This window comes from Aspergillus ochraceoroseus (assembly GCF_002846915.1).
Source record: "Aspergillus ochraceoroseus IBT 24754 chromosome Unknown P175scaffold_8, whole genome shotgun sequence".
NCBI lineage: Eukaryota > Fungi > Ascomycota > Eurotiomycetes > Eurotiales > Aspergillaceae > Aspergillus > Aspergillus ochraceoroseus.
This window is the reverse complement of record NW_024468483.1, coordinates 1,303,192-1,315,295: the sequence shown is the minus strand read 5'-3', so window position 1 is coordinate 1,315,295 and position 12,104 is coordinate 1,303,192. Positions and strand designations below refer to the sequence as shown.

At 47.7% G+C, this 12,104-nt stretch overlaps 5 protein-coding genes across 5 annotated transcripts; 2 read left to right on the top strand and 3 right to left on the bottom strand.

Moving 5' to 3' along the window:
- Positions 1–273: 273 nt before the first annotated feature.
- Positions 274–5,703, bottom strand: P175DRAFT_0444587 (putative endosomal peripheral membrane protein (Mon2); the record flags this gene model as incomplete). Its single annotated transcript, XM_040894240.1, has 6 exons — positions 274–4,812; positions 4,862–4,946; positions 5,004–5,214; positions 5,262–5,453; positions 5,486–5,558; positions 5,626–5,703. 6 exons carry the CDS (start codon positions 5,701–5,703, stop codon positions 274–276), a joined length of 5,178 nt encoding a protein of 1,725 aa, XP_040749762.1.
- A 519-nt stretch (positions 5,704–6,222) lies between these two features.
- On the top strand, positions 6,223–7,351 carry P175DRAFT_0560264 (E2 ubiquitin-conjugating protein MMS2). Its single transcript, XM_040900969.1, has 5 exons — positions 6,223–6,461; positions 6,541–6,620; positions 6,703–6,828; positions 6,902–6,981; positions 7,059–7,351. The coding sequence occupies exons 1-5, from the start codon at positions 6,389–6,391 to the stop codon at positions 7,117–7,119; spliced, it is 420 nt and encodes a 139-aa protein (XP_040749761.1). The 5' UTR covers positions 6,223–6,388; the 3' UTR covers positions 7,120–7,351.
- A 195-nt stretch (positions 7,352–7,546) lies between these two features.
- Positions 7,547–9,083, bottom strand: P175DRAFT_0526121 (ACL4 family protein). Its single transcript, XM_040899447.1, has 2 exons — positions 8,396–9,083; positions 7,547–8,294 (listed from the first exon to the last, which is right to left on the bottom strand). The coding sequence occupies exons 1-2, from the start codon at positions 8,950–8,952 to the stop codon at positions 7,652–7,654; spliced, it is 1,200 nt and encodes a 399-aa protein (XP_040749760.1). The 5' UTR covers positions 8,953–9,083; the 3' UTR covers positions 7,547–7,651.
- Positions 9,084–9,207: 124 nt separating this feature from the next.
- On the top strand, positions 9,208–10,545 carry P175DRAFT_0366759 (uncharacterized protein). Its single transcript, XM_040892931.1, has 2 exons — positions 9,208–9,519; positions 9,624–10,545. Exons 1-2 carry the CDS (start codon positions 9,453–9,455, stop codon positions 10,259–10,261), a joined length of 705 nt encoding a protein of 234 aa, XP_040749759.1. The 5' UTR covers positions 9,208–9,452; the 3' UTR covers positions 10,262–10,545.
- Positions 10,546–10,829: 284 nt separating this feature from the next.
- On the bottom strand, positions 10,830–11,823 carry P175DRAFT_0535286 (LYR motif-containing protein; the record flags this gene model as incomplete). Its single annotated transcript, XM_040900212.1, has 3 exons — positions 10,830–11,468; positions 11,537–11,697; positions 11,775–11,823. 3 exons carry the CDS (start codon positions 11,821–11,823, stop codon positions 10,830–10,832), a joined length of 849 nt encoding a protein of 282 aa, XP_040749758.1.
- Between the last annotated feature and the right edge of the window lie 281 nt (positions 11,824–12,104).

Below are 12,104 nucleotides of genomic sequence, written 5' to 3'. Positions count from 1 at the left end.
GTCATGTTGGGTATAAGATAAGGTATAAAATGACTTGGTTAATTGGTTATTGTATTTACAGTATTATTTGTAAGGTGCATGGATATAATAACTAGTTAACTAACTATAGTTACTAAAGTAGTATCGATTGTGTCACCATTCTATGTCAATACCACAACATATTATCGAGGTGCCTAGGAGGTGGTAATAGTAGTTTTACAGCTCGTTCAGAGCTGAAAAATATTTCTATAGAAAACCCCGTAGAATACAGATATATAGATAGTTGGTTAACTACTATACATTACTACCAACCTCATGCAGGACTTCCCCAAGCACACGTAGAACTTCGCCATCATCCCGTTCTTTACCTGCTACTTGCACGGCCTGTACGACAAGGGGGTATATCCATTCTAGGTGCCGCTTGTAGTTTCGCTCGGCCTTTGCTCCGACCGTCGCTGTAAGAGGTGGCGGAACCGTGGATGGCTCACTTCGCAGGCCGACCATGCCCCGGATAAGATGCAGTAGTGCCTTGCGTGCCGGTGTCGGCTGCGGCATGAGTCCGCGGAGTGGCTGGTCGGCAATGTAGCATTTAAGTGATACGGCACACCGGAGGATGAGGTACGGCGCGATAGATCGTGCGAGTAGTATTGGTTTGGGATCGCTCTCGAACGCATCTCCCGTAGCCCCATCTAAAAGCGAGGGCGCGGAGGATAGTTCGAACAATGTATCTAGGACAACATAGGCCATTCTAGTTCGCGTCGTTGGGGGCGGATCGAAGGTTCTTCCTGGGCGTAGCTTGTACAGACCTTCAAGTGGGCCGTCCTCGCGGTACTTGGCGGGAAGGTCGAGTCGTTGCGGAAGATAGATGAAAGAGGAGTGCAGCAATGCACCGGCAAAATCTTCTCGGGTTGAATCTGGGATAGCTGGAGCGCCAAGCGATGGAATGATAAGCGTTTTCAATCTCGTAAACGCGTCAATGTCAAAGGTTTCGTCCGAAAACACCGTGGCCTTGGGAATGGGAATGGTCCGATAGCCTCTAGCGGCAGTTATACCATTCGCAATATTAACTACGCAGGTCCAGAAGCGCGAGATGTCGGCCGTGTTTGAGTTCTCGTATTGTTCCTCGACGTAAGGGATCGTGACCTGGAGCACGTTTAATGATACTGTGGTGGACTTTCGCCATAAACTGGGCTCGCGGTCTTTCCCTGGCCATTCATATCTTTGAACAATAGGGGTCGCCAAGTGATCAAGGACAATCGAGAGGGATCCGTCCGCAAATATATTTTGCTTGATCCCATGCTCGGCCAAATACCAGCTGAGAAGATCTATTGATTCTTTCGAGAAAGCAATGTAAGTCGGTGTCCTTGGGTCACTGCTCGGAGACCATTTTGAGAGCGCGGAATCCACATATTCTGCGAGACATCGGAGAATTTCTCCCTGAGAGTCGTCCTTTTCCAAGCAGATCATTTTGACACAATCGAGAATCAATGCCTGCAAATTGGATGGACGATCTATGTCTGGCGAGTACCGAGGGCATATTGAGTTCCATGCAAGAAGCCGCATATGCTGCAGGATTTTTTCGACATCCTTGTTAACAAGCTCATCCTTATGCAGGCGATAGATTTGCTGAAGAGTGTGCAAGTAAGATACCGCAGCGTCCTGATTAGGATGCCCCAAGTCTAGTAGATCTTCCTTATCCATAGGGTGGCCATTCACCCAGACTAACCAGGCTGATTGTAGACATTGTTTGCTTAACCCATCTGGTGACTGGACTCGCGTAAGTATGCCGGACAAGCTTGAAAATACTGCCTCACTGAACGATAGAAGGTGTAAGCCGGCCAAGCTCTGAAAGTAGTTCAGTAATCGCTTCCAAGATTGGTCAAAATCGCTATCCTGGATGATAGTCTCGAAGAAGTTGGTAATCAAGTCTGAAACCCCCTTGATCATGACAACTGCCGTTTCAACCCATAGCTTAATCTCATCGGAATCCCTGCCGTACTTGCCTTGTACACTAGAAAGATTGACACCAATTTCCTCCACCATCTGAAACAACACCCGGTTCAGACATAAACGCCATACCGGTGGAGATAGCTGTTGGCCATAGGCATCAAAAATTCTTAATAATGTGTGAACCGCACAATTTCTAACCTCTGACCTGGTGTCCGTGGTGAGGTCTACAATCCGCAGTAGCAAAAACAGCCATAGGGCATCTCCTGAAACAGATAGATCATCACTCCTGGCAAGCGTAGCGAGAGTCTCTTCACTAACAGATAGGTTGATCCCTGACTCAACCGAAAATCGTGCGGTCTGGTCTTGAAGGAAGTCTGAAATGTTCCAGAAGGATGAGGTTGTCGTGAGCGAGATGTTGAAAACTTGTTGTTGAAGAGCAAATTTGGAAAATGAGTCTACGAGATCTAGACGACAAGAAGGAGGGAGCTGGGATATGAAATCGGATGCGATAAGCTGCAGACTTTTATATGCAACCTGGATAAGTCGAGCCGAGTCTGCGAGTAATGTTTTCTTCTGTCTTTGGGCTATTTTTGCGTCGCTGTTGCATTCTTCTGATGGCAATTGCCCGAAGACGCTGGAAATGAGGTCGAAAACAGGGGCCCAGCATTGAATAAAAGTCTCTGCGTACTGCTCTAGGACACTTTTAAGCGTTTCCAGTATTTGCTCATGAACTTCAACCACAACTGTTGAAGGCGAGCCCAGAGAACATCCACCGTTTTCATACAGTAGCTTCACTTGCGATTTCAAGGTCTCCAGGTTCCTTAACTGCCGCATGTCGCGCTCCAAATCAGCCTCGTCGACCCCCTGCTTCATGGTTTGAAAAACCAGATTATTGAGTACTTCGTTAGCACGCAAACGAAGGCTTTGATCAATCTGTCGGTCCGCAGCGGTTGCCATGAGCCGTTCGGTAAGAATCTGCCAAGCACTTTGGTCACTGTCGGCTAATGAAGAAAGCCTTTCAAGATTTGCTTTGGCTAATTCGTTTGCTTTCTCTAAGACAAAGCTCAGCTCTTCGTCCTGGATTCTGAACTTGCCCATGGCATGCGACACACGCCGAGATGACCTGCGCATACGCCCAGAGCTCGGCTGTAGGGAAGGAGCCTGTGCTCCTGTTGCTTCAGATGTTTCATGTGTTTGCTGTCCTTCTGTTGGTGCAGATAGGTCCAACAGTGCTATCAAGAGGCCTCGGAATACATCATTGGAGTAGTCGCTGGTGCTCTCGAACATCTTGGCTGAGGCAGCCTGTACAGCCATAAGTTCTGTGCCCAAATTGACTTTAGGTAAGTCCCCAGTGCCTCCCGGAATGTCGCCAGAGCTAACTACTGTAGTTTGTACTTTTGAAGGCGTTTTATTAAGTAGGTCAGTATCCTGAAGTGTACCAAGGATTATAGACCAGGCGGGCTGGTCAAGGGTAGGGCCTAGAGCAATGCCCAAATTGAGCAAAGCACGCAAACAAAGCAGGTGCCTTGGGGTTAGTGATACCGCTCGATCGTTTATGAGAGACGTTGGAGCTTCTGAAGTCGTTGGGGGAGTCACAACGGCAGGTTCCGCCCCTCTACGTTTTTCATTCACTTCATTATGCTGGGGATTGGGTGTTATGATTGAGGTACCAGCAGTTTTCACGGTGGTCTCAGCTGGCATAGAAGCCTTCCCAAGGGTGGTCAAAAAGGCATCTCGGGGAGTAGAAAGCCTGAGAAGACCAGCCACATGAGTCAATTTCTGAAATGAGCGGACGAGATTATGGTAAAAGTCATCATCTAGTGACGCATATAGAAAAGTCGAACATGTTGCAAGGACAGCAGGCCAGCAATCTTCAATAATCCCTGCACACGTTCGAATTGCTTGAAGTTGAGGATGAGACTCCAGCTGAAGAGGATTAATAGGCACAGAAAGTCTTTTCGTGTTTGACTTTGCATGTTTAAGGGACTCTTCCCTTTGAAGGTCTTGCGAAGACGTCGTGGAGCCGCCATTTTGATCAGGGCCTATAACGCGACTCCTCCTCTTCTGTTTGAGGTCAGGAACTGTTAGCGGCAGGATGAACTTTGCAAGTCCTTCGGAAAATGTACTAATACAATTAAGTACAAGGCTATAGATGTATGTGTCTGGAGGAGGCGGGGGTTCGAGCTTATCAAGCACCTCCATGTAAGGGGTGCGGACTACACTCCATTGGCTGCTGATACCCGGCACATTGGTGTCAGTTGTGGGAACTGTGGTTCCAATAACGCCTGCCACTCCTCCAGCCTCGAGAGTTATTTGCTCCTCGGTAATAGATCGAGAGTGCTCCGCACGTGATGGTACGGTTGAGCGACCGCTAACCCCAATCAGAGCAGGTTTCTCAGCGGCTAAACGTACAAGCGATGCCATGTGGTCGCGAAGAATATTTTTCCTTGCTTCTTCTCCGTCATATAATGAGTAGACGAGCCTGACAAGTCCCGGTTCAGCGTACAACCCGCGAAAAACTTCCATGCAAAGGACCCTTTTCCAAGGCGTTGACCCGTCAGGTTCAAGTAAATGGGTCAAGAGTGAAAGTGCCATCTCGCATTCAGCAGTAAGTAGTGATAGGTGGCGCTTCAGAAGGATTAGGAAAATTCTGGTGATCCGTACAGTCAGAGCAAACGAATGCCTTTCTGATAAGTATCTAACAATCAGCGGCATTAGGTGGGTACGCAGGACTTGCGTAAGCTCAGGGTGATTGACGAAAAGTCGGCCACTATTGAGCAAAACGCTCTCAATAAGCTCCAGGGTGAATGTTGGAGAGAGCGACTTGGTTCGAAGGAACTGCAACGGCTCGCCATCTACAAGACGACAAAGGTCATCCAAAACCTAGGGAGGATCAGTCAAGCCGGAAACCACATCCTCAGGCTGAGCTTACCCGTAAAGCATCGAATGCAAAATATCCTATCTTTACCGAGCCGCCATCAATTTTAACATTAATGGTCGGCCGTGAGTCTGGGGGGCTTTCTAACCGCTATGTAAGTATGCGAGATGGAAAGGTTCGCATTGGAAATAATTACTTACGATCTTCAATTGACACCCTTTCAAACGTCGACACAACAAGCTGCTGAAGTGTGGCAGCTGCTGTACTAGAGACCGCAATAGTCTTGCTCGACTGCAGCGTTGCACATATTTCAAGGGTCGTCACAAAAAGCTCGCCGCTCAGGTCATGGGAATAATGTTGCAATAGTGATGGCAATGTCTGCAAGATTTTGAGTTGGATTTCCAAGGCTTACAGGCGTTAGCATTAGGTAGGTTCCGGACATCAAGAAGCTTACTCAAACTTGTTGTTTCTTTTAAACCACCCAGAACATCTTTTAATCGCTCGGATGGCAATGACCTGGACGCTACCAGGCGTTGCAAGCAAACTACACCAATACCGGCAAGCTTTGCATGGCGACTATGGCAGGCCAAAATGAATGGGTTGACGAACCTAGGCTTCCGCACCAAGTCTTGGTGGCGGTCAGTGACTTGCTCACACAACGGCCCCAGGGGGATTAACACTCACCAGCAGAGATTTGGGCTTCAGAGGTAGAAGGCAACGCCTTCAAATCATTGAGTGATTCTTCAGCCGCCTACAGTCCAAGTCAGCCTCAGAGCTTCAACATCGTAACCAAGACAAAGATACAAAGGAGAACAAACATTTCGCAAATCGGAATTCTTTCTCTTGGATTCTTGAATAAGATTCAGAAGCTCTGTCTGCAAGAGTTGAGAGGACATTTCCAATTAATTGTTGTAGGTCAACGCATGGCCGAGTCCCTGTCCAACTAAGTAGGTATCACTCGAATAATAGCAAGCCGATCCGATGGACCAGCCTCGGAAGCCGTCGAACAGGGTGTGAAGGATGAAAGTGTTCAACAACAAGTCAACATTAACTCCATGTGAAGGGCAACAGCAATAGATGGCAGTTTATGACTAGCGAGAATAAAAGGTGTTCAGATGCAGCGTGATTGCAGTAGTATCCACCATCGTCAACATCCCACAAGTAGTCGAATTGTCTCCCATGAACACCTCGCATCAGGAGGCTCCGGGACACGCTAAGGCACCAATGCCGATAGCGGTATCGCACGTGATCACATTGCTTATCATCACGTGAGATTGTGACAGTATGGTGTTACCGGGTTATGAGGGTATTTGCTGTGGTATGGTAAGCCAGTTACCACCGGCTATGACGCGGGAAGTGCCTTGGAATCTGATATGTGGACAACTCCGTCACTGGTATTCTTCGGAGTGGGATAACGAAGAAAGCTGCCCCTCTTTTACTATAACTCATAACTCAGGAAATTCCTTTCCACTCTAGATTACTATTGACTGTTCTGAGTTCCGTACCCTTTGACTCCCACTACAAAAATACCCTTTCCATTCCGTTTGGCTTTTATTTATTTTACCTTTTTCACACCTCATCATGTCCGCGAAGGTACCCAGAAATTTTAGGCTTCTGGAGGAGCTGGAAAAGGGTGAGAAGGGCTTGGGTGCAGGTAAGCATGCGACACCAAAAACATCATATCATGTTAAGTGAACCACCCCGCTAATATACACCTTCTTCTTGCGAACTAGAGGCTTGCTCCTATGGTCTGGCAGATGGCGACGATATGATGATGAGCAACTGGAACGGAACTGTCCTTGGTCCCCCTCACGTCCGTCCTCCTCCCCACGAGTTGCATTCGAAGTGCAGCATATGGACACAATTTTCTAATACCAGCGATTACTTGACTATAGAGTGTCCATGAGAATAGGATATACAGTCTCAATCTTCATTGCGGTCCCGATTATCCCGACTACCCTCCTACACTTCAATTCGTCTCGCGCATCAACCTTCCTTGTGTAGACCCCATAACAGGCAGGGTCTGGCTCTCCCTCTCTCTTCTGACTCTCTAAAAAGCAATACATCAATTCCATCTAGTCTAACATTCCTCAGGTGGATCCCTCTAAGTTGCCTTGTCTTGCTCAATGGAAACGCGAGTATACTATGGAGACCATCTTGATTGAGCTTAGAAGGTAACCCTCGCTCTTCACGCCCCAAGATGATTTGATTTAACTGGGCATTGAATCATGGCTGATACTGGTAATCTCAGATACATGGCTCTCCCACAACACAAGAAAATTCCTCAGCCTCAGGAAGGCACCAATTTTTAAGTCTCCTGAACGATTTGCAAGCCAAAACGGAGTATTACGGTCGGTGTTCGCATCAGGTTTATTTGCAGTCCTATTTTCTCAGTTTATTAGAGCATTTGTAGTCTATGCGAAGCCTAGCTGCAATATATGAACATTTTTGCTTCGTCTCAAATCCCGTACGCTTTAAGCAATGATGCTGGGGGCTTAGATTAGAAGCTGGTAGTGCCCAGGTGCCTGTCAGTGCATTCCTAGAGAAGTTATAGTCAGAACAGTCAACCAGGCAAATCCACTTAGAAACTGGGTCACATTTTGAAGAGTGTTAGCCTCTCCTCTCCTTAGACCTTAGAGAAGACGGTAACTTATAGCTGCCATCAAAAGTAGTAGTGGTGGGGGAGTCTAGAAGCCTGCAATATGCTAACACCACATGCATTTTCAATACATAGAACAAGTCTGATTATCTATCGCACCTCCCTAATATAGGAGTAAGTTCAGAGGATTACTTTTCGAACAACTTTTCTCTTGGTATCATTATGCAAATATCGTTTTCAGGACATTACGAATCCGCCATCTCATGGTCACTATCCGAGTCAATATCATCCCAATCTTCGTCACCTTCGCCATCCACCCCATCCTCCTCATCTTCCATCTCCTCTCCCAGTTCTTTGTTCATGGTCTCCACGAGCTCAAGAGCGTGCTCCTTGAGTTTGGTGTCCTCGTACTGAACAAGGTCATATAACGTCAGACCTTGCTTGAGCCACTCCCGACTAGCCATCAGCGAAGCATGTCGCTTGGACTCCGGTGTTTCGTTGATCTCCAGCCCATCTGCATCTTGGGGTGCTTCTTTCTTCTCCGCTAGGAGATACAGACACCAGCCGCCCAAATACCATGCCTCCACACTCTGGTCGTCTTCGAGGATTAGACGCTCAAGGACCTCCAGAGCCTCCAGTAGCAGGCCAACTTCCATCAGGAGACGAGCAAGACTGATTCTAGTTGCAAAATCTGGAACACTGGGGTCTTCAGGTGGCAAATCCTTCCATGTTTCTAGACTTCTCGAAAGTGCCGCGCGAGCATCGTCTTCTCGGAGCTGTGAAATTCGGATTGATGCAAGTGTTTGTAGGACTTCGGGCGAAGTCGGGTTGACTAGTAGAGCCTCCGTGATGAGGGACTCACAGCGGCTTTCTGCCTCTTCTTCCCACCTAAACCCCTGTCAGTTGTGTAAAAAGAGGAAGAGAGATATGCGCAGCGCGGGGGGCGGGGGGGGGGGGGGGGGGGGGGGGGGGGGGGGGAGGGAGCTCACGAAAGGTCGGTCATATAAATTTCAGCAACGCCGCAGAGGGCATTTGCCATCTTCTGCTTCTTCTCGAGCAGTTCAATCACTTCTGTCGGACCCGGGTTTACCTCCAATTGCTGGACAGTGTTTCTGAGAGATGATACCCCCTTTTCAAACCATTGAACGCTATCCTTTCCTCCAAGCTCACTCAATTGAGCCAACCATAAGAACTTTTCAGCACCCCCTCCCTGGGCCTCCGGTATGGAGCCCGCCGGATCCAACTCAACTGCGCTGAGAAAATGTTTCCTTGCAATATCAATCTCTCCTAGCTCCACGTAGATCTCCGCAACCGAGTTCAGTGCTAGTAATCGGGTGGGGGAGTTGGCCGGCGCATTGTCGAGTACTTGCTGGGCCAACGAAAGCGCGGCATCGGGCTGTCCAGTCTGAAGGAGCGTTGTCGCTTGTTCAAGGAGCTTAGAGGGGTCTTCGTTCATTTTCCGTTTCGATATCGAGCCGCCAGCGCTCAGAACCGACTTTTCGCGAGGTTTGGAAGCCTTCTTCTTGTGAGGTTTGGGCTTCCCCATTGTATGACTGCCGTAGTAGGATTATCTCTCAAACGTACTGTGCTTTCTCGATGATTTAAAATATTCGATCTGGACAATTAAATGGTGCTCCGATAATTAAATATATAGTTGTTTGGTTTGGTCTTTTTTTTTTTTTTTTCTCTCTAGAAACGAAGCGAATTGAATTGATTTCCTTTTTCGGGCGGAATAAATTGGGTCATTTTTCTTATCCGTTTGTTCAGTTTGCATGGCGACCAGCGATGTCGAATTGCGGGCAACGAAGTATGCAGAATTAATTCAGACGCCCGCCAGCTTAAGAAATCCACAGCGAGGGTTTTTTTTTTTTTTATTTATTTTTTCTCTTCGTCGTCCTGTTTTAAGATACCCAGACTTCCATCGTCTTGCCAATTTTATTCTTGCGACAGTAGCCATTTTCTTTCGGGCTCTTGAAGATTCTCCAACAATACCTACTACTACCCCTCCTCTCCTCACCCTGACCCCAGCATCTTCTTTGAAGCAAGATGGGTCGCGAAGATCAGATTGAAGAGCGCGAAGTACTCGACTCTATTTTCCCAGAAGAGATTACAGGTGAGACTAGCCTCTTAGCCGGCCCTCTTGAGGGTTATTTATTTGCCTTAGCATCATCCCGACGACCACTGACGCTGATACTGACGCGAACTCGATTTCCCCAGACATATCCGACACTGCATACCGGATATCAATTACATTAGACCCCCCTGAGAATGACGAGCAGGAAGCTGAGCCGCCAGTCCTGGTGTTGGAAGTCTCATACCCGGAAGAATACCCGGATGTTGCTCCAGAACTCGAACTTACCTCTCCGCCGAACTCATCGAAACACCCTCGTCTAGATATCACCGAGGACCGCGACCGGCTTCTCGAAGCGTTACAGCCTACCATTGAGGAGAATATGGGAATGGCTATGGTCTTCTCACTAGTTAGCGCGCTGAAGGAGAGCGCTGAGCTTCTGATGGCTGAACGGGTCAACGCTGTCCATGCGGAGAAAGAGATGGAGGCCGCCAAGGCCGAGGAGGAAGAGAATAAGAAGTTTCAGGGCACGGCTGTAAACCGGGAAACGTTCTTAGAATGGCACGCAAAGTTCCTACAAGAGATGGCCGAGGAGGAAATCAGGAAGCGTGACGAGAAGGAGGCGGAGGAGAAGAAAGCTAATAAAAAGGCCCCGGTCAAGGAAGAGAAAAAGCTTACAGGGAGACAATTATGGGAACGTGGTTTGGCTGGGAAAGCAGACTTTGATGAAGAGGATGAGGATGCTTTGCCAGTTGCTGTGGAAAAGGTGAAAATATCTGCATAGAATAGTTGTGAACTATCTAAGAAAAAAAATCCTCCTTTAAATGCTTTTCACTACCCCTCCAATTCGCCCCTCTTGTCTGCTTCTTTATAATTATTCTAACACTAGCTATTGAAAGACTTGAGATATGGAACACGCTGGACTAGCCGATGTTAATGTACAGTATGATGTGTACAAACTTTATGTATGTCGTTGAGATATACTTCTTTATCTTGAGATTTATTGTACAAAGTTGAGCCACGCAAAGTCGTAGACGAATGGAGTTGGGATAATCATGAGGAATCCTCAAAACTTTATATATTGACCAACAGTGTCATCGTGTTAATCGAATGAGGGCTCGGTTACCCAAAACCAATTCGCACGCCTGTTAGTCTGCTGCTTGGGTCAGGTCCAGTTATCGTTGTATGTGGCGAATACCCAGAGCGATGGCAGTAGTCTTTACTCGTCCAGGGGTTCGAAGATTAGTCGGTCACTCTCGTACGGACAGATTGGGATCTTGTAACGGCTTCCCATCAGCATTGAGGGTTTCCTTGAGCTATGAAACAAGATCTTGGGTTGCACCCACAACATTTCATGTCTCGGCCGACTTGGGCTTCTCTTCTTCTGCCAATTTGCGCTCAGCAAGGACAACATTCCACATGGCAACTGCAAGTTCTCGGTTTTTGGTATCATTGCTCAGAATCACTTCCCTCGTCTCTTGCAAAGCACTCGCAATTTCGCTGGCCCACGTTTCCGGCTGCTGGCCGATAGTCAACCGATCCCAGTGATCCTCATCTTGGCCAAAAAGCAACTCGGTCTCCAGCCTCTCCCGGCGTTCGATGCGTTTCCATCGCTTTGCTAGTTTCGTTCTTATTATCCCGCTCAGGATTTTCGGCTGCGGCTTTTTGATGCGTAGATACGGAACTCCGCGGGCGTTGATGAGCACGGGAACATGACGTCGGCCGTTTACAACAGGTCGAGGGCGTGATAGTATAGAAGCGGTGTCTGGATGCCGGCTCTCAGTCATTTCCTGGAAACGCCGGGATTCTTCCCTCTTCTTTTCCTTCTCTGACGGCTTCCTTGCTTTCTTTGCAGCGCGAGACCGTTCCTCCAAAACCATTTGCATCTTAGATTTCTGTTCTTTTATTGATTGCGATTCGGCAAGTATTGTTCTAATTAGCTGGGAATTTCCTTGATTCCCTTGCGATGCTGAGTGCAGCAAGTCGAGGGCCTAGGCAACCAAAACGAGAGAGAAAAAAAATTAGCTATTATCGGCGAAGAAGGCGAAGAACTGTATACCTCATACCCAGCCTTCAAGGCGTTGGCAGTTTGAGATGGACTTTGAAGATTTTTATATCTCCGAAACCTGTCGCGAACATGCGGTGTGACCGCAACAAGCGTGGGTGCGGTGCTTGGTAACTTGTTACATTGTCGAAGAAGTGCGCGATAAAGTGCCCGGCCTAGTATAGAACGGTTCATCATGGATGAGCGTTATGTCATACATAATAGGAAGTTGACATGAATCCCATAAACTTACAGGCAAAACCGTGAATGGAGGAGAATTTGGGGGCGACCACTTTATGCATTCTCTAGAGAGATCGCGATCGCCATCGAGGATGAGGATAGAAGATTAAGAAGATAGATCCTCCAGACAGAGCCGGAGAACAATAATGTCTCTGTTGAACCACTAGGCTCCCTTTGGAAGTATTGTATATTAGTCAGACCAGGCGGTGGAAGAGCTTGAACCTGTATACCTGTTATTATTTCATGGCTGCTTAACTCAACTGATTCTTTAGGAGTTGCAATAACTTGGGCAGTTACTCTGTAGTGAGTGGTTGTTGTAGAGAAACAACTTCCGCTTTTCCCC